We start from the raw sequence: 19,768 nt of genomic DNA, 5'->3' as shown, positions 1-19,768 counted from the left end.
TTTGGCAATGTGGTGCAGCCTTATCTTATGAAACACAGACACAACCAATTATAAGAAGTCCGAATGGTGGTTGTCGATGCCAAACTATGTTCCCCAAGCAGAAATACATCCTCTGTACCAATCTCCCCTCGGACTTTATGCTACTCCCTGGCTCCCCATCCCCACTTCACCATGGCGGCCGCATTTCTCGCGTCCCAGCAGCCAATGCTGCGTCTATGTATAGGATGTCTATGGCGTAACCTACATGAAATAGAACCACTAGCCACTAGGTAGCACGATTTGATGGGAGCATAAATCTGCGCTTGACGTAACCACTGCGTACAGCGTCACAGACGGTAGTACGTCCTCCTTGAACTACAAAACAAGCATTGCGCTGCAAAGTCCAACAGCCTGCCTCATCTGTCGTCCCAACTCAAGCATGGACTTCGAAAAGCTTTCGATTGCCGCAATTGCGCAGAATAAAAAGCTGTATCTTGTGATTGGAGGAGCGGGTGCTGCGGTGGTCTGCTTGGGTCTGGCGTGGAGAAGTTTAAGGAGTAGAGAAAAGGTCCGAGTTGGAGTTGTATCGCAACTTTTAGTTCACCCTCTGAAGTCCGGGAAAGGCATCTCAGTGGCTTTGGCAGAATGCCACCACATCGGATTAAAACATGGAGAACTTCGGGATCGGTATGTATTGGTTCTAAACTAAAGGAAAAGTGATCGGGGACAAATGAGTGACAGCGGTTTTGGACTAATGAGTGACAGCGGTTTTGGACTAATGAGTGACAGCGGTTTTGGACTAATGAGTGACAGTGGATTAGGAATATTATTCCTAATCCACTGTCAATGAAAATGCAAATGATGAATCCGATTCATCATTTGCATTTTCTCTGGTTAGGTTACGCATGGACCGAACTTTGCAAACAAATGTTGCGCTGTTGACCATCGTGGGCTGGAAATGTGGAGTAAAAAGTATCCAAAACACGTTATATAGATCCGTATATCTAAATGGACGGGACAGTTTTTGTTTATTTCGTAGTGGGCCGTTGTGTTACTGCAAAATCAAAACGTTGTCCATTCTGTGTTGACGAACCGAGCTGGAGGGGGCACTCTTACTTGGTCAACAATAAGTAATCTATTATCCAGACAGTTGACACAGAAACACACACACACACACACACACACCACAAACTTGTATAATGTATGGTGGTACTAAATATAGTATTGTTTTACTATATACTGTATGGTTTTATTATAGGTGATAATATACTGTATTGTGGTACCGTGTACTGTACGGATCTATAGGCTGTATGGTGGTACTATAGACTTATTGGCTACTATTGACTGTGTGGTTCTATAGACTGTATGGCTCTGACGTGTATTTACAGGCACTGGCTGGTGGTCAAGGAGGACGGTCACATGGTGACCGGGAGGCAGCAGCCGCGGCTGGTGCTGGTGGCCCTGACCAGTGATGGCGGGAGGCTATGTCTGAACGGTCCTGGCATGGAAGAGCTGCAGATGCCCCTTCAGCAGCCCCACAACCCCATCATGGACTGCAGGTGGATAATTTGTTTTGGTACAGCAGCGTAGCATTGACCTTAACTTGGTCTGAGTAGCGCTACTGCCACAGGCTGTGTGTCTATTTGTCATCTTCTCCTTTGGTGGAACATCATTCTGTTCTGAACAAACCCCCATCGGGATTTGATGATGATGATGATGATGATGATGATCAGGGGCGCCGAAAAGGGGGGGTAAAGGAGACGGATTCTAGGGGCCCATGATGGAGGGGGGCCCAGAGAGGCCCCTAATGATGATGAAATTATAATACAGAAAAAATAATGACACTAAGTTTCATTCTTTTCATGGGGCCCAAAATCCCTAGCGGCGCCCCTGATGATGATGACGATGACGATGACGATGAGGAGACTGGTTTGGGTACAGTTGTAATTTTTGTAAAAAATCTCAATAAAAAAAAAGCAGGGAAAGATATATATAATGTACCAATATGTTATCTTGCATCCGGCGCAATTGACTTAATCACTGGCGCATTTGTCGTTGATAGTTTGCAACTGGCGCAGAGCGTTCTTTTCCCTCCTGCGCCACGCGTCGGTAAATTAGGGAATGATCTTGCGCCCCAAGGGTCGGTTCTGCAAGAGGAGGAGGCGTGTTCTGATATAGCACCGTTCCCAGGTGCTATTTTGCAGAGATGGGACAAAGTCACTGTTTGGCAAGTCCCAAGTAAGTCCCAAGTCTTAGCAGTCAAGTCCGAGTCGAGTCCCAAGTCAAGGCAGGCAAAGGCAAGTCGAGTCCAAGTCCAAGTCACACCAAAGCCAAGTCGAGTCAAAGTCCAAGTCCTTAACAAGTAACACCATGTACTTTTTACTTGATGTCATTATTAGGCTATTGATCATAATTTCAACATATCACTCATAATGTACAGTGTAATTTCTTATCAATACAGTTATAATATGTTCAATGTTTCTGTCTTCAAATGTGTGCCTGACTAGTGCGGCATATGAGCTATGTATGGATGTCTGAAAGGACTGCTTGAGTATATGCCAGTTACAGTATGCCACAATTTTCCTTTCAACACATTGTTTTATTTAAATATTAAATCTCAATGTTTAATCTGCATTGAAAAACTCTTAATACATTTTAAAGGCTTCAGCAAAACTAGAAGACCTGTTCAAACAACAGTCAACAGGGTTGGTAAAAAAAAATAATGAAAAATAAATGAATATGAACAAAGAATGAACAAAGTTACATTTGATTTGGTTTCAACATAGTCAAATAATGATTTGAGAATTGGTGAACTGAACAAGGAACATGAATGGTTGAGTAACCCTGCGTTCACACCAAAAGATGCAAAAAGTTGACGCGCGTCGTGATCCCATTCAAAGTGAATGTAGAGACGCGTTGCTGCTTTGCTGCCGCAGCATTTGCTGCCGAGAAAACGGGCAGCAAAACTTGATTTGCGGCGCGTCAAAATCTGATTTGCGGCCCGCTGCCGGGCACGGGCGAAGGGCGCGTTCACGTATTTTGCGGCGCGTCAAATGCTGCTCGAGTTGAAATATTTCAACTTTTGACGCGCCGCAAAACTTTGACGCGCCGCAAAACTTGATTTGACGCGCCGCAAAACTCAGGCGTCAACGCGTTCGGGCAGCAAATGCATCTTTTGGTGTGAACGCAGGGTAAGAGAGGTAGAACGGTCATTTGCCACTGTAGTGTATACTGTGCATGTGACAAGAAGGAGATGTTGGATTAGCTCAAGATAAATAAAAAATATGAACGTAAAAATGGTCGCGACAGTTTCTGTTTAATTGACCAGGGAGCAAAGTGTTTGGCAGCATTTCATTTCATAGGATCTACTTCGAACGGGAAATTAGGACAATCATAGTCCTGTTGAGTTCACATGGGAGGCCACTGCTTCCTGGTCCAACAGCTGCTTTCGTAACCGCCTCCCCTCTGCCGCCCTTCCCTCATTGGAGGCGGCGAGTTGCCGCGCAGTGGTGTGAAAGCAGCTGATATATAATATTTATTTTGGACTCAAGACATGTCGAGTCATTACAAGTCAAATTGGCAAAGTCCGAGTCAAGTCCCAAGTCAATAGCAGTCAAGTCTTAAGTTGAGTCGCAAGTCATGCGTCATTTTGTCAAGTCGAGTCTGAAGTCATCAAAATCATGACTCGAGTCTGACTCGAGTCCAAGTCATGTGACTCGAGTCCACATCTCTGCTATTTTGCAGTTTCAGAAGCCACTTGCACCACAAACCAGGAAATACGTGGTTTAAAGTCAGTGGCGTGTTGTTCAGATGCTATTTAAGTGACAGTGTGGAATGGAACAATGGGATTTTGTGTTTTTTTCGAAACAATACACAACTTAATAACCTTCTCATTCCCCTCCTCCAGGGTGTTCGGTACGGACATCCAGGGGAGGGACTGTGGCGACGAGGCAGCCCGCTGGCTCACCCGCTTTCTGGAGGGGGAGATAGGCTACCGTCTGGTGCACTTTGAGCCCCACATGGAGCCCCGCAAGTCTGCGGACCAGGAGAAGCTGTTCTCCCAGGACGAGGTGAACATCAGCCTGCCGCAGTCCGGGCTTGGTTGTTTTTCTTTTCTGAATTACTAACTAATATTTGCTTGCTCTGCCGAAGTTGACGGCAGTCATGTCATGTGTATTTGTACATATTTTTGTAATTCACTAATCAAACTGAATTCATTAGACCCCTGCTTAATAAAAGCTGTCATGTCTTTCGGAGGTATTTATAGTTGCTGTTCTTCAACCTTACAGAAGGTGGCATATCCAGACGTTGGGCCTGTGATGCTGCTGTCGGAGGCGTCAGTTGGAGACCTCAACGGCAAGCTGCAGAAGGACGTTACGGTGGAGAGATTCCGTCCTAACATCGTCGTCAGTGACTGCAATGCCTTTGAGGAGGTACTATTTAACTTAGATTTTTTTACCTTGAGTTGCATATTTTCATTTCATAATTTTTATGAGTGTGAGATAAACAATACAATGCAAATATTTTGAACACAGCTTTTTCTGAAATCCATAAATGTTACTTAAACTGGGAAGTCTTAACCTAGTTTATAACTAATACATTTTGTATTAATCTTTCTTTACTCATTTTTTGGGAGGGAAATGTACAATACAAAACAATAGTTGTGACTTCCGGGTGACGGTTGAGCAGTATGGATGCTTGAATAGTGTGCTCCCTAACACCAACACGATAAACGCTGCAAAAAAATGAAAATATTACAAAGAAAGATGCATGGACTTTGACAATGAGCGGAGGATCATAGAAATGAAAGAAGAAAAAAGTCCCGGACGGACAAGGTAAAGAAATTTAAAAGTTCCAGTAACTCCTTTACGAAACTGATGCACATTTTAGAACATCTTGACATATACTCAGGTTACAAATTAAACGTATCTAAAACTCATTCTCACGTTTAACTGCTCTCCATATTTAGAACTTAAATAATTACAATTTAATTGGAACGCTAAATCAATTCAATATTTAGGCATAAGGAATAACCAAAAACTTGTCAAAGCTTTAACGAAACAACAATGACCATATTGATGGCCACATACGGAAAGATATTGGAAAGTGGTCAACATATCCAATGAGTTTCATTGACGGGATAAATGCATTAAAACAGAATATTTTGCAGAGAAATTCCTGCCCATACTAAAGAAGAGGAAGAATTAAACCCAATAACAACATCTACCTTAAAAACATGGTATTCAAACAACTGAAACCTTTACCTTAAGTACATGGTAATCAAACAACTGAAGGGGGAAGGTAACTTGGTCTATTAAAATGGAAAGCTTTTGATAAAGAATTCAAACCGGGAACTTCTGATAGCAGATTCAAACTGTGGACTCAGATGGGTCTAACAGCAATATGCAAGGTTATTGAAAAGTGTGAAAAGAGAAAAATGCTGATGAAATACATCCTATGGTAAAAGTACAATCTTACAATGATGTCATTCCCAGAGCTGTGTCAGTTCTGTATTCTGCTTTGATGGAAGCTAAATATGATTCAACGTTATACGTCAAAGCTAAATGGGAAAAAGAAATGAGTGAAAAGATCCCTGACAACATGTGTAGTTGTATGGTTTATTTCCACATTATCATAGTCACATGGATGGAGAGAATTAATTTTTTATTTGTCAACAAGAATACTAGTCAACAATTGAGCACTCAACAACCCTGCTGGAGACTGCAACTGTATGGAATCGTACACACGTGTTTTGGAGCTGCAGTAAAATATAACCTTTCTGGGATTATATCCACGTTGTGCTGTGCGAGGGACTAGGATACAAAATCACCCGATCTTGTCTTGTCTTGACTTATACCTGGGACATATGGAAGGATCTGTGCAAAAAGAAAACCAATATTTGAAAACCGATTTGTCTTGATGCCGCAAAAAGAAGCCATCACTAAGAACTGGCTCCAGTCTGTTGAACCTGACTACAGACTGCTCAACATCATCAGAATCAGAATCAGAATCAGAATTCTTTTAATGGCCAAGTATATTCACACATACAGGAAATTTACTTGGTGTGGTTGGTGCATAAGACATGAGACATAACATAACAAAAAAACATAAACAAGAACAAAGGACAAATGATTTTTAAGATAATAATAAATAATTGGGCATAGAAGGGCAAGTTAGTTTGAGTACGTAAACCCAGAGTCATTGTGATGCAGGGGCCTTGTTTGTGAGCCCAACTGCCGTGGGGAAAAAACTGTTCAAGTGGCGAGAGGTTTTGGTCTTAATAGCCCTGAACCTTCTGCCGGATGGGAGACACAGAAATAGGTGGTGACCGGGATGAGAAGGATCAGCGATGATCTTCCCTGCTCTCTTGCTGGTCCTTAAGTGAAACAGGTCTAGAAGAGACGGCAGGTCGCAGCCGATTACCTTCTCGGCTGACCGAATGATCCGCTGCAGTCGGCTTTTATCCTTTGCAGTAGAGGCAGCGAACCAGATGGTTATTGAAGAGGTGAGGATGGATTCAATGATGGCTGTGTAGAATTCCACCATCACTTTCTTCGGCATGTTGAATCTCTTTAGCTGTCGAAGGAAGAACATCCTCTGCTGGGCCTTCTTGATTTTGGAGGTGATGTTCTCCGCCCACCTTAGGTCTTGTGCCATGACTGTTCCCAGGAATCTGAAAGACTCCACCATGTTAACTGGGGAGTCACACATGATGAGGGGGATGGTTGGATATCATCGGTGATATTCAAACGATGGAGAGACTCGCATATAGATTAAAAACTAAGGAATACTCTTTTCCTAAAGGCTGGGATAAATGGTTACTGTACATGTCAAAAAATTAAGAATTGTAAAATATTTCTTAGATCTAATGTGGATTATCCCCCAACAGGCACTGTTCCTCTTTAATTTCCTCACTTTATATCTTTCTCGCTAACTTTTTCTCTCCTTGGCTGTACTCAAAAAAGAAAGTACAAATAAATGAATCATTAGTTGTTCTTCTACTTTTCTAGGATTCTTGGACGGAGCTGCTGATTGGCGATGTCAGACTCCATCGTGTAATGTCATGTGGAAGGTGACCCAGACCTAGCTTCTGAAAAAACCTTTTACGCTTAACATTTTCAACCTGTTGGTCTCACATTATGCAACAAATCTAAACATTAATGGAATCTTCTGTTATTGTACTGCAGGTGCATTTTCACCACCGTTGACCCAGAAACTGGTATTATAAGCAGGAAAGAGCCCCTGGACACACTAAAGGGGTAAGGTTGAAGAGTAACTCTACATTTATGTTTTTTCGTTATTGGTTATATATTACTTTTTTTAAAGATTGAGCATCATCAGTGTTTGCTTGTTTTTATTAACTTCTCTCAGCAAAAGAGATTTTTTGGAACAAAAATTGAGTTCTAGTTGGTCTTAGTCAAGTTAGCCATTATTTATAGCCTAGTGTGCAATGTGTTGTATGTACTCCATGGCACAAATTACGTGTCATTTCTAAACCTTCCTGGTTGTAAAGTATGTACTATCTTTTTTTTAATCAGATATCGACAGTGCCAACCGTCTGAGGCAGAAATCTACAAAAAATCACCGTTGTTTGGACAGTTTTTCACCGTCAAAAAGACGGGAATCATACAGGTTGGGGATGTAGTATATCGGATTGGTCGCTAGGAAGTGGAAAAATTGTTGTTTGCTGTTGGCGATCACTGTAATTTAGAACTCTTTAGCAGCATAACAAAGGCCAGTTCCTTGATGTACATTTCCGATGATGAAACATTGATGGCAAAAAGTGAGATTAGATCTCTAGGAAAATTTTGCAGTCCTCACAATAATATATAATTAAATAATTCAAGTCCTCCACCCACACACGTACTTCATAATCAATGTGTGTGTGAAGTACATGTAAAACACTACAGAGGACTACGGGGCTCACTTTTCTGTACACTAGTGTGCTAGTATTTGCTGTATTGCAGCAAATCCCAATTAGTTTATGTTATTCATAAACTAATTGGGATTTTTTATAAACTAAGATTATTAGGCAGTTTTACATCTATATGTATACTAGTGTGTGTAGTACAAGCATGCATTTTTGCATGAATCCAATAGCCCACAATTCATATTTGATGTAAATAAAGTTGAAATTAATAAATTACAAATAAATTAACTTCATTTTCATTTATTTATTCATAAATCCAAGTCAAAGCCATAAATCCAATTCACTCATTGATATGGGGAAAACATACCTTTTTAAATCTCCAAAAGAAATATTTATTTTGAAAACAATTCAAGACAAAAGTATGGAGAAACTGACGATGAAACAACAATGTGTCAAATATAAGATATACCACACAACATTGCAACAATGTAGCCTACTTTAGATCTTCGCCTATGTATCTATTAGATGATCAGGTATAGAACAGGTATAGAGAATATTTAATTAATTTGATGTGGTGGAATTTGTGGAATTATGGTTATTAATATGGACTCATTTTCCACCTAGACATTTCAGACTCAAAGACCTAATTATAAGTACATTTTCATGATGGAAAACCTGTAAATTGACAATACAGCATATAACAGAGAAGAGCGCAATAGGCCTAATTCACAAAGCGGCAATTTTGTTTCTAAAGGCTTTCTGGGTGGGCGAACTGAATGTGGAATTCTGCATGCAGTTTCCCTAACCCAACTAGCATTTAGAACCAAGATAGCCACTAGCTAGGTGCATAAAAGCCCATGGACATCATTAGCATATGGGCATCGTCTCCCAGTGGACAGCTCAAGCCCCCAGCATCTTCTTGACCATGTAACCCGGCATGTTGTAGATGAACAGGCCCAAAATAGCCACCAGCAGCAGGAGAAATACCAGCTTGATGACCAGCCAGCGGTATTGGTTACACACCAAGTTCTTCATCGCTTTGAAAGGGATCAGGAACCACAGCAGCGCAATATCAGGGCGGCTGGAGGAAGGAGGGAAGGGAGCACGCATTAAAGAATTGACTGAGAGAATTCAGCTTCAGCAAGACACAGACTATCCATGATAGACAATGACAAAAGGAAGGGCCTTTTTGGCTGCACTATTCATTACTTTGTAGCAGTGAATAGTTCAATTTCAGTGAATTCCAGGCATACATGTAAATTAAGAATGGGGATTGGGACAACTTGCCCAACTTGAAGGGATTTGGGTTTGCCCCACAACTTGCGGTTGGGATTCTAACACCCTTACCACTAGAATACCTGGTTGGTAGATGGGTGGGCGCACAGAAAAATAATTTAAATTTAAACATAAATTTGAACACGAAACCGCTCCTCCACCGTATACTGGTCATACGAGGGAGGTGCGTAGTCGGTAGATTAGCCGTACCGCACAGCTCATGTGTGTGACTGTTATTGTTATATCAGGGAGACTACCCAATAGGCTTTGCATCATGATTGGTTTGTATGCGAGACACGTTGAAGTCATTATGGATGGTGTAAGAAGAGCGGGGAAGCGGTGCATTTGAGAGTGTACAGGAAAGACTCAGGAAACACGGACATGGGAAGGACGCAATAATTAGACACTGAAGGAACTCAAGAGAGCTTTATTCACAAATTCCAGGTGTTGTGTATGTATAGATGAAAACCGCACTCCAATAATTCAAAATCAACATACGTCCAACTCGAAACAGCTAGACCAAGGCAAACATTCTGTGTTTGTCAAAATAACGCAACACTAAAAACGAGAAAAGAGAGGGCAAACACAAAATAACTTTACTGACCAGTCTGCATTTCATTGAAAGCTTTAAGGTAAACCCTCTACCGACTTGCAACGTGGAATCGATTGACGATCCAAAAATGTGTATAGAAAAATAAGCAATTCCAGACAAAGCCATAAGTATGCACCCGAAACCCTCCATAATGCCAATATAGAAAACATTGTTTTCAATACCCTCCATAAGGGATCCTCTTTTGAACAGCAACACAATTGTTTGATTTTCACAAAATCAAACAATTGTGTTGCTGTTCAAAAGGCCAATGCAATATAACTCCCACAGAGGATTCTTTCCCAGTCCTATACTACTTAATTATTTATTCAGTTGCTTTAAACAAAAGCAATTTACAGCGAATTAAGACGTGTGTCATTAGGAAGCAAGTAGGAATTGGACATCTTTTCAACAATGCCTTCAGGTCAGACCGTCCCTGCCTACATCGGAGTTCGACCCAGTACCTCTCGTCTGACCCGGCCTGCTACAATATGCTGCACCCTGATAAATACATAATACACCTAAAATACATTCCCTTGAAGAAAAAGAAACTCGAAACCTCTAGCTTTTCCCCGGATATGCGATAGAGGCTATATCACAGCTTGACGTGGCTACGCCCCTAGCATCTTCTTAACCATGTAGCCGGGCATGTTGTAGAGGAAGACGCCAAATAGGGCCAACAGGAGCAGCGCCGTGACGATCTTGATGGTCAGCCACCTGTACTGGTTGCACAGCAGGTTTTTAATGGCTTTGAAGGGGGTGAGGAACCAGAGGAGAGCGATGTCTGGCCGGCTGGGGGACAAACAAGATATCATCACCGTTACAAAGAGCACACCTCTTTTGCCTACCACAGAACATTTCCATGTCTGTCGTGTTGTTTTTCCCTCTCCATAACTTTGTTCCATTTGTTTTCTGTCCCTGTAAATTATCTATTTTTTCCTTCAGTTTATTCCAACAGATGCCAAGTCATAACATTCATTATTTTTTCCACATGCTGACAAAATATGTTAATTAATCACAGAAAATGGGTTAACGAACAGTTAAAACTTGTTGGGAAGCCAAAAGAATGCACACCACAGTATATCAAGTCAACCGCTTTGGTCAAGGGGCAAAAAACTCATCTATCATTGGCTGTTGTGTGTGCCAAATTTCCATGGGTCTCCTCTTGGTTGGACCACCTGAGTGGTGGATCAAGTGTACTCGTAGATGCCCTTCTGCTTCACCAAACTCCAGGGGAATCTCCCTGTTAGTTTGGCGATACTTTCTTTTCTTCTGGTGTTAATTCCGCCATTGTGATGCCCTTCAGTGTTCTTTTTTTCTGCCCTTATTACCTGGTCAATGGCAGGAAGTCAGGACCAAATACATGCCTGCAGATCGCTCTCCTTGTGGTCCTGGTTTTGTTTCCATCACCTCACCTGTCCACTGGAGATGCACTTTTCCAACTCACCAGGCTCAAAAGCATTATGTTTGAGTCTAAAAGTGGACCAGATGAGACAAGATCACGGTCATGCAAACACCTTTCTTCCGTTCCTTATTCTTCATTTCTGCTCTCGCATTAAGGTACATATAGCAGACCCCCATGGGTCCTATCCTATCTTCTCTTTCCTCGGTATTGTCTTGGTTCCTCTGCGGCTGAATTGTATAACATACAAAATGCCTCACTTGTGAAATGGTGTGTTATTTAAATCTTTCTTTTTTAGGGTTTCTTTCTTTTTGTTGTTCCTTCTTCAGTAATTGCCCCCCCCAGTTCCTGATCATAAAAAATCTTGTCGTCTTCAACTTTATACGGCTAAAATATGTTGGTGATAGTAGCCCAAACACAAACATGGTTTCAATATTTTGACCTGCAGCGTTGATTCTACACCAGTTCTGACTAAATTAAAAAAAAAGGCAAGATGGTGTTTATTTCAACTATTGTGTATGTAGCGCTGTTATAGGGCAGACATCCCAAACTGACTCCAGATTACCCCAAAAACGATGCCTTTGGACTAAGTATGAAGTATACCATAACCAACCATTGTTTACTGTCTTAAAGACTAGGAGGTGAATGGGTAGGGGGGAAATCGGGCCAACTGTGAGAGATCGCCTGGTGAGGCTAATCAAGTTCCGAGCCTCTTCTTCACCATGTAGCCGGGCATGCTGTAAAGGAAAAGATCCAAAGGGACCAGCAGGAGCAGAGCCAGCCCCATCTTGATGGCCAGCGTCTTGTACTGGTTTCACACAAAGTGCTTAATTGCCTTGTGTGGTGTGAGGCACCAGGGCAGCTGGGGGGGTAGGACAGGGAACAAACGTTTAAGACCACCAAAGCAGGGGTGGTCGGTTATTTGTATTCTCAAACATGCAACACATGTATGCAAATGTGGATTTGACTGGGATAAGTGGAAGATAAGGCAGAAGGGGCGAGAATACAATTTAAAGACAACATGAAATTCTTTTTTTCGTTTTTGTTGCTGGCTTGTTCCCAGATTCATGCATTAACAAAGCATGCAAAAAAATTATATCTTGACTGATTTTCTTATCATCAATAATCGCTAATGAGCCAATCACAACCCTAATACACTTTGCCTCTTGGCGTGGACATACAGTGCATATGGGGCTGTCCTAAAGACTTCATGTGAAAACTGCTTAACAAGGAAAAAAATAAGGACTTTGATGAATACATTTGAAGAACAACAATCTTGATTTGTTTTTTAAATGAAAGAATAGTCTAATCTTTTCATCAAAGTCCGATATATATATTTGCCCCGGTAAGGTGATTTCACATCTTTTGTAGAATTTTAAGCCTTTGAGGACATCCTTACATACGCCACATTACTGAAGCAACGTGTGCTCTCTGAATGCCCTTTCACATTGTCTTTAACAAAGTTGAGAGTCTGAGGAGGGATACAGAGGCACGACTTACCATGTGACCAGAGGATCCTGGGGGCCGTCCAGCACACACACACACAGGTGTGTGTCACTCCTCAGGTGGAAAAAGTCCCTTATCAGTGTTGTCTCTAATTAAAGTTTTATTTATTTAGTTATTCTTTTTATTGTTTATAGGCAATTTAAGGTTGTTTATGAGTTTTTTTATACATGTATTTTATATACATGCTACTTGCCAACGTTTATGGGTATGTTTATGTTTGGTTATGTTTAGGACCAGTTCATCACTTTAATTGACACGTTTGATTTCCCTTTTAATTTAGTTTAAGTCACAATTTAGCTTCGAGTTCTCCTTCGGGATGGGAGGTGGCGGACGTTGGACCACACGCCCACAAGGCGTGGGCGGATGCTGGGAACGTGTTAGTTTCACTACAGACTGCAGAGGAAATTCAGAGTGAACCACGGTCGGAGTCTCAGGGGAGGCCCCCCGCTTAGGACACAGGAGCACCGGAGGAGGGGGAGAAGGAGGGAGGGGAGGAGGAGAGATAAAGAAGAGGAGGGGGAGGGGGGGGGAGGAGAAAGAGGGGTCCATACTTGGGTTTCTCCAGTGGTTCTGGCTCATTGCGTCCCTCCCCAACGGGACCTTTCTCGGCCTCCTCCCCGGTCATGAGGTGCAGCTCCGCCTCCACCTTGCCCTGCAAGAGAGATGTTGTTCAGGGCACTATTGCTCGGTAGAACACCCCCTCCCGATGGGACCTTGACAGACCCACCCACCCCGCTGGGACACACCCCTTAGATCGAACATGGGGATCCTTCTTACTTACTTTCTTTCTCCCTCCCATTTATGAGCACATGCGTTTGAGGGAGGTTAGAACCTGCCATTTTGATGAGCACAGCTACACATCAGGTCAATCATAATCATATACTCTGTGCCGCAATGCATTTCAGAGACCACGTACTGTCAGTTCAAACTCGTCCTCCTCGTTTCTGGCCACAAAGGGCCACCATCCTTTGATCCTCTTCTGCTTGAAGATGGACACCATGGGCATCTCGGCCTCGTTGGTCACCATCTCAATGGTGCACTGCTTGGGGGTTTTGGCGCCCCGAGGGAAGCGGTTCAGGTCCAGCTCGATGGCGCCTGCAACCGCGTAGAATAAAAACAAAACTTTTTAGCATTCCCGTCTAGACTACTACGACACATGGCCTAACGATGTCTTACTGGACCAAGGATAAGAGAGTCTCGCCGGTCAGCTGGACACTTGTGGGGAGGAATCACAAATACAACAACGCTCCAATCTCTGTACACCATCAAACGATTCAAGAACGCGTCTCGTCGTCATTCAACCGCTTCGCCATCTTACGGTTAGAAAACTGGAATGTATATCTTAGTTTCAGACACCCAGACGGGGACGCCCGCCGCACCTAAGAAGTCGTCTGCAGAGAAGTGGTCGGCATCCCACACTTGGAGATTGAGGCGGGCCGGGATCTTGTACTCCGTCTCGTCCCAGGCGAACATGGACTCCTTCTTGGAGATGACGATCTTCTCCTCGGCCATCAGGTAGTCGAAGGGGTAGACGAAGCGCCAGTTGAAGTTGCCCTCGCCGGTGATTGAGTGGTAGTGGACGTCGGTGTCCTGCTTGTCCTCCTGCTGGCCCTTCAGCCAGCTGTGGACAGGGAGCACAGCAGAGAAGGGAAACCATACAGATGTTTTAGCCAGCCAAAGAGGTTACATACCTTTTTAGGATGGCTGGTTCTGCTGGTGCAATACAGCCAGCCATACATCAACAGAAAAATACTCGATACAATGATCGATATAATAAGAAATATGTATAATAAGGGTTTGTTAGTGTATTTCCAGAAGGTATGTTACTGTTTTTACAGAAGGTTTATGTTTACAGGTTTGAAGTGTATTCAGATAAGGTTTGTCCCTATTTATTTACAGGTTTGTTAGTGTTTTTACAGAAGGTTTGTTTCTGCGATTTCACTGGTTTGTTAGTGTGTTCCGATACGGTTTGTCAATATGTTTTTACAGGTTTGTTAGTGTATTTACAGATGGTTTGTTAGTGCTTTTTCAAATGTTTGTTTGTGTATCCACAGCAGGTTTCTTTACCCTCGTACAAAGATGTCACTGGACTTCTCCCCGGTGAAGATGTCATCGTCCTCCAACACAACCTCATCTGTGTTCCAGATGATCACCCTCAGTTCAAACCTGACAGACAGACAGACGTATAGAGAAGCAGACGGAGAGATTTACATAGAGAGAGACAGACAAACATATGGAGAGATGGGCAGACAGACAGACATTTCGAGAGACAGACAGGCAGAACAATTTTAGCAAAGAATGGAAACGTTCACCTGAATATAAAACAACGACAACTTCGTTCTGGGGTAACAGAAAGATACAGTGCCCAACAGAAGCAGGTGGTTTGTTGGATCCTGATCCACACTATGTACATTGGATGTACTCTGAGTCAGAGAACCTACTTCTTTGGCTTCCGTGGTGATATGTCGAGGGCGGGTCCAGGGGCAGTCATCTCTTTAGGGAACATGTCCACCCACATCTCGATCCTCCCCTGATCGCAAAACATCACAACATGTTAACATGTCTTTAGGGAACATGTCCACCAACATCTAGATATACATTTCTCAAAGTACCCCGCCTACAGTTACCAAACGAGCAAGTCAGTTTCGGCGCCCGCTCCTACGTAGGAAGGGGGCACGTGAATATTACCTCCAACTTCCCCACTCCCCTCCAATCAGAGCAAAGCTACATTTTTTGGACCAGCGGATGAGCGCTGCCGCACTGCCGGTGGAGGAGACATGGAGGACAAAGGGATTGTGCTCCCCCCGCCGGAGCTGCTCCAGAGGGGGGAGCTTGGCGGCAGTCTGGCCGCTCAGCCCCGGGGGTACAATCCCTTTGTCCTCCATGTCGCGTTTCAATATGGGCTACAGAGAGTCAAGGCCAAAGTTCCTTTCCCCCAATTCTTCTCAACCATGGCCGAGTTAACCCCCACTACGAGTCTTTACGTTGTGGAAGTACCAGAGACGTCAGACGCAGTCTTTATTATTCATAATATCATCCGAGGCACACGGATGATATTATATATATAATGTATTTATATACATTATATAAATACCTAAATATTATATTATCTAGATATAGAGCTCCAGGGGTCCGCAAACAGCAACAATCACTTCTCCATGCTGTGGTACACTCTGACAGCGCATTGGTCAATGGGCAGCAGCTCATTTGCTTTTAAGCTAAAGACACCAGAAACAGCACATTCTGAAGGGAGTTAACCAGAGGGGAATAGCGCTAGGCGACAAAAACATGTTTTCTGGAACTCAGATACAATGTTTACCTGTTGGGAAAACACCATAATATGTCTCCTTTATCATGTCTCTTTAGGGAACATGTATACCCACATCTGCACTCAAAACATACCTTTTCACACTAGCCTTCCCCACCTAACTCCCACCTTATTCTTCATGTTTAACCTCTGTTTTTTTTTTTATTCCTAGTCTGTTTTACATAGTTTTGATGGCAATATGTAAAGCTATATACATTTCATTTATTATTATTATTATTATTATTATTATTATGTGTGTGTGTGAGCGCTCTGACGCTGTTGAAACACACCAAAGCACAGGAGTAGAGCACCATCCCTTTCATTCCGCTCATGTGAATCAATGAGGACTTCCACAGCGCAGGCGCAGCTTGAGCTTAGCACTGTGGAACGGGGGTTCTTTTATCTCCACCTCCGCCCCTGGCTTCAGACACGTTTCTTTAGTGAAGTGGAACAGTGAGGCCCCGTGGGGTTCAACAGGTCTCCGCTGGGAGGACCTCGACGAGGGACGGCCTCAGCCTCCGTCTGAGCCTCAGTGTGTTTGAGACGTACCTGTTCGATCCCGGGCTTATCAGGGTGGAGGAGGGGCCGGGTTTCTACGTGCTCGGGGATCAGTTTGCAGCCCACTTTTGGAATGTCCTCCCAGTGCCTCAACACCGTCAGGGCAAGGTGCTCCTCGGTCGGCTTCTTCAAACCTGCTCATCAACATCATCAACATCATCATCATCATGACCCTCATCGTCGTCTCCAACACAATTATCATCCCCTTCATCATCTCAGAATCACCACCAACAACAACATCATCTTCGCCACAATCATTAAATTCACCACCATATTTTTTTCATTACATCATCCAACCTATAATAAATAACATAGACATATATACCAGAATCACAGCAAGCAATGTGTGATATCAAACGAAGATCCAAGCTCTTAACTAAGCGAACTGTAGCAACAGCGGCACCTCCGGTCAAACGCATGCCATTACAACCATCACAACAACTCTAATCCCGATTGGCTCAAACTGGTGTAGAAGTGAAACTTAAGAGGGGAACCAATTTGAGCCAATCAAAAGGGAGCGCTTGCAGTGCTATGTGTTTCATGTCAGCACTCGATGTACTCTATAACGACAGGACGAAGGAAGACGTACCGTTGTCATCCTCTATCTCGGTGCCAGCCATGAACACTCGATTGGCGACCTTCACCCGACCCCCGGGCCCGTAGTGAGGCCCGTCCAACTTGCCCTCTTTGCAGAGCTTAGCCAGGACATGGGATGGCTTCATGGGATCCCGCCACACATTGTAGCCGTGGCTAAAGAAAAGAGATCATGTCAGATACAATTCATGTCAACATTTTTAATGAATGAAGATTATAAAAAAAATCATATATTTTCTGACACATTGTGGACCGTGTTGTGAAACCCTAAACACTAAATCACTCCGCCCTCACATGGCCGCAGTAGTGCGCTTGTGACACAAAAACCCTCTGCCCTCACATGGCCGCAGTAGTGCGCTTGTGACACTAAAACACTTGGAGCTCACATGGCGTAGTTGGAGGCCACGCCGCACGTGGCCCTGTGTTTGCTGAAGTAGCGGTTCTCCAGGTCGACCCTGGTTTCCCCGATGAGGTCGTCGGTTCCCACCATGTCCCAGTCAAAGATGGACACGGTCAGGGTGGAGTCCATCGGGAACGTGGCTTCGATGTCGAACGACCTGATCAGCGGGAAGGGAAATGCGGACATTAATTGTATATCTTTGTGTTCCCAAACGGTTCCCTTGGTGGTCGGCGCTTCATTCTGTTTTCTTCTTCTTAGCTGACTTACTTGCCAAACAACGGATTCAGCTGTTTTGATATGTAGTTCTCCTTGTCTTTGATGTCAGACTTTCCCAGTTTTATGGCAATGTAGGGGTCGGCTTTTCCATTTATGTCTGCTGGATGCAGATCGGTGGCCTGGTCAAAATACACAATATTTGTTAATACACGCTGAGCTTGGGATAGGTCAGCATTAAGGGTTAGTGTTAGTGTTAAGGGGTAGATTTAGCATTAAAGGTTAGGGTTTTATGTAGTGTACTTTTTTTCTAACATGTTAACCAAACCTAAAACCAGTTATTTTAAATGAAAAGTGATATAGTGGGTTAAACAGTCATTATGGAATCATCCTGGTCCAAATTTTAACTTTAATGCCCAATATATAAAAAATATATAAAGGTTAAATGCATTTTTCCAATTTTGGTTGGGGACTAGCTCAAAGGAGTGGTTGGTTGTCCCTTAACCTCCTTCAATCTGGCCGGCTGTATCGACTGTAGCTTCTCTTAAACTTGTATCCTGTGAACCGTATGGATGTGAGGTGCAGCGGACGCCCACCCTGATGACATAGACCCTGACAAGGACGTTGATTGGATCGTTGTGCGGGATGTTCTGAAACATGCCCATGCTTGCGTCAAAGCCCGACTCTCTGCTGAAGTCTTCAGACAGTGGCACTTTGTACATGCAGAGTGACCCCTGGGAAAGAACAAGAGGGCTGTCAGGACAAGATGGCATGGAGAGAGAGACAGCACCTGGGTGGTTCTCCCTAAAGCAGCATCTATAATTCTATTTGTATTATTAAAAAGAGATAGTTTGCTCTATTTGTCACTCTTTTTCTGGGTCTGAATATATGGATCTAGCCAAACATTACATTATAACTGTTAGTACAGCACATCTTGTTCTCAAACACATTATTGCAGTCGCTTACAATTGCTAGCTTGGGCTTCACTAGAGCTAGGGTTGGCCCTTACTTTGAACTTCCCTATGAGTCTGTCCTCATCTGCCATATTCTGGTCTTCATCGTCGCCACTCTTCCCTCTGTACAGGTTGAAAACATGGAGCCAGTCCTCGAAGTTGCCAAATTCCGCCTCTAGCTCCTTTGGGTAGACCTAACCGCAACGGAAAGATGATCAGAAACTATGTCATCTCACTGGATCGAGTCAAAAGTCAATGTTATTTGCAGAACACTTCTACAGAGCAAAAGTCTTCCCAGGCCGGCTAAATACGACATATGCCATGCGACCTAGGGGAAGGAAAGACAATGAAACACAATCAAATAAAACGTGAGTACCTTGAGCTCGTCCAGCTTGGGCTTCTTCCTCTCTGGTGTCTCAGTGGACTTCTTCTTCTTCTTCCCTCTCTTGGCTTTTACGGGGAAATCATCCGGTTTGATCTCTGAGAACAGGGGAGCGGTCGGGAACAGGAACAGAGGGACGGAGGGGAGTGGGTGACAACAGCAGAGTTGTTGTTGTTTGGACAAAAATCAGTAAATACAAAATTAGTGTTGTACCGGAGGGACAGGGACAGAATACTTTGAAAGTTACTCAGGTATGGATAAATACGATAAATATGTAAAACATCGCACTGTGGGAGCATTTGCAAGTAGCAAGTAATATTTGGCCCAGTCTTGGCACGGACCCAGACTACTAAAGACGGTTGCTGATTGATATTTGACATGGACATGAAGAACCCTGATGGAGGCTATCAGAGATGACTATACCTCCACCCTCTGTGATGTCCATGTCATCCTTGTCCTCTGAGTCAGACAGAGCCGTCTCCTGGGACCTGAGAGTCTGTGGGGAAAATAGATCAATAGGTTTTACCATTTCACTTTCCATGCCCATTACTCAGATTGTTTATATCTATATATTTTCTGTAAATAATTCCTTAAAATTAGTTTCCTGCCTCATTTCCTGTCTGGAAATAGTAAAATACATCTTGTCGTATCAATATGTAACCTGCAAGAGGATCCCCATATGTATTTATTTTTAAAACCTTTAATAATGTTACAATAAAAACAGTTAATAAATCAATCAC

General features: G+C 43.3%; 2 protein-coding genes across 4 annotated transcripts in view; one reads left to right on the top strand and one right to left on the bottom strand.

The window, feature by feature from the left end:
- Positions 1-322: 322 nt before the first annotated feature.
- LOC115543882 (mitochondrial amidoxime-reducing component 1) lies at positions 323-8,137 on the top strand. The gene is made up of 7 exons (XM_030356543.1): positions 323-666; positions 1,368-1,538; positions 3,887-4,049; positions 4,269-4,412; positions 6,990-7,051; positions 7,167-7,238; positions 7,518-8,137. Exons 1-7 carry the CDS (start codon positions 419-421, stop codon positions 7,642-7,644), a joined length of 987 nt encoding a protein of 328 aa, XP_030212403.1. The 5' UTR covers positions 323-418; the 3' UTR covers positions 7,645-8,137.
- LOC115543881 (otoferlin) overlaps positions 8,134-19,768 on the bottom strand; it is a 37,711-nt gene continuing 26,076 nt past the window's right edge. For 2 of the 3 annotated variants that reach the window (XM_030356542.1, XM_030356539.1), the window contains 14 exons: positions 19,452-19,524; positions 19,023-19,126; positions 18,703-18,840; positions 18,290-18,427; positions 17,748-17,875; positions 17,467-17,637; positions 17,076-17,236; positions 16,478-16,620; positions 15,063-15,151; positions 14,689-14,787; positions 14,001-14,242; positions 13,538-13,716; positions 13,173-13,273; positions 8,955-10,505 (listed from right to left, as the gene is read on the bottom strand). In XM_030356542.1, the coding sequence (XP_030212402.1) occupies positions 10,325-10,505; positions 13,173-13,273; positions 13,538-13,716; positions 14,001-14,242; positions 14,689-14,787; positions 15,063-15,151; positions 16,478-16,620; positions 17,076-17,236; positions 17,467-17,637; positions 17,748-17,875; positions 18,290-18,427; positions 18,703-18,840; positions 19,023-19,126; positions 19,452-19,524 (1,947 nt within the window). In that variant the 3' untranslated portion in view covers positions 8,955-10,324. Of the gene's footprint in view, positions 8,931-8,954; positions 10,506-13,172; positions 13,274-13,537; positions 13,717-14,000; positions 14,243-14,688; positions 14,788-15,062; positions 15,152-16,477; positions 16,621-17,075; positions 17,237-17,466; positions 17,638-17,747; positions 17,876-18,289; positions 18,428-18,702; positions 18,841-19,022; positions 19,127-19,451; positions 19,525-19,768 lie in introns of those variants that run through there. The other variant, XM_030356540.1, reaches the window with a different exon arrangement.

The sequence above is a fragment of the Gadus morhua genome, chromosome 5, assembly GCF_902167405.1.
Source record: "Gadus morhua chromosome 5, gadMor3.0, whole genome shotgun sequence".
In the NCBI taxonomy this organism is placed as follows: Eukaryota; Metazoa; Chordata; class Actinopteri; order Gadiformes; family Gadidae; genus Gadus; species Gadus morhua.
Note: the sequence above shows the minus strand (reverse complement) of the source record. Positions and strands in the feature narration are given on the sequence as shown.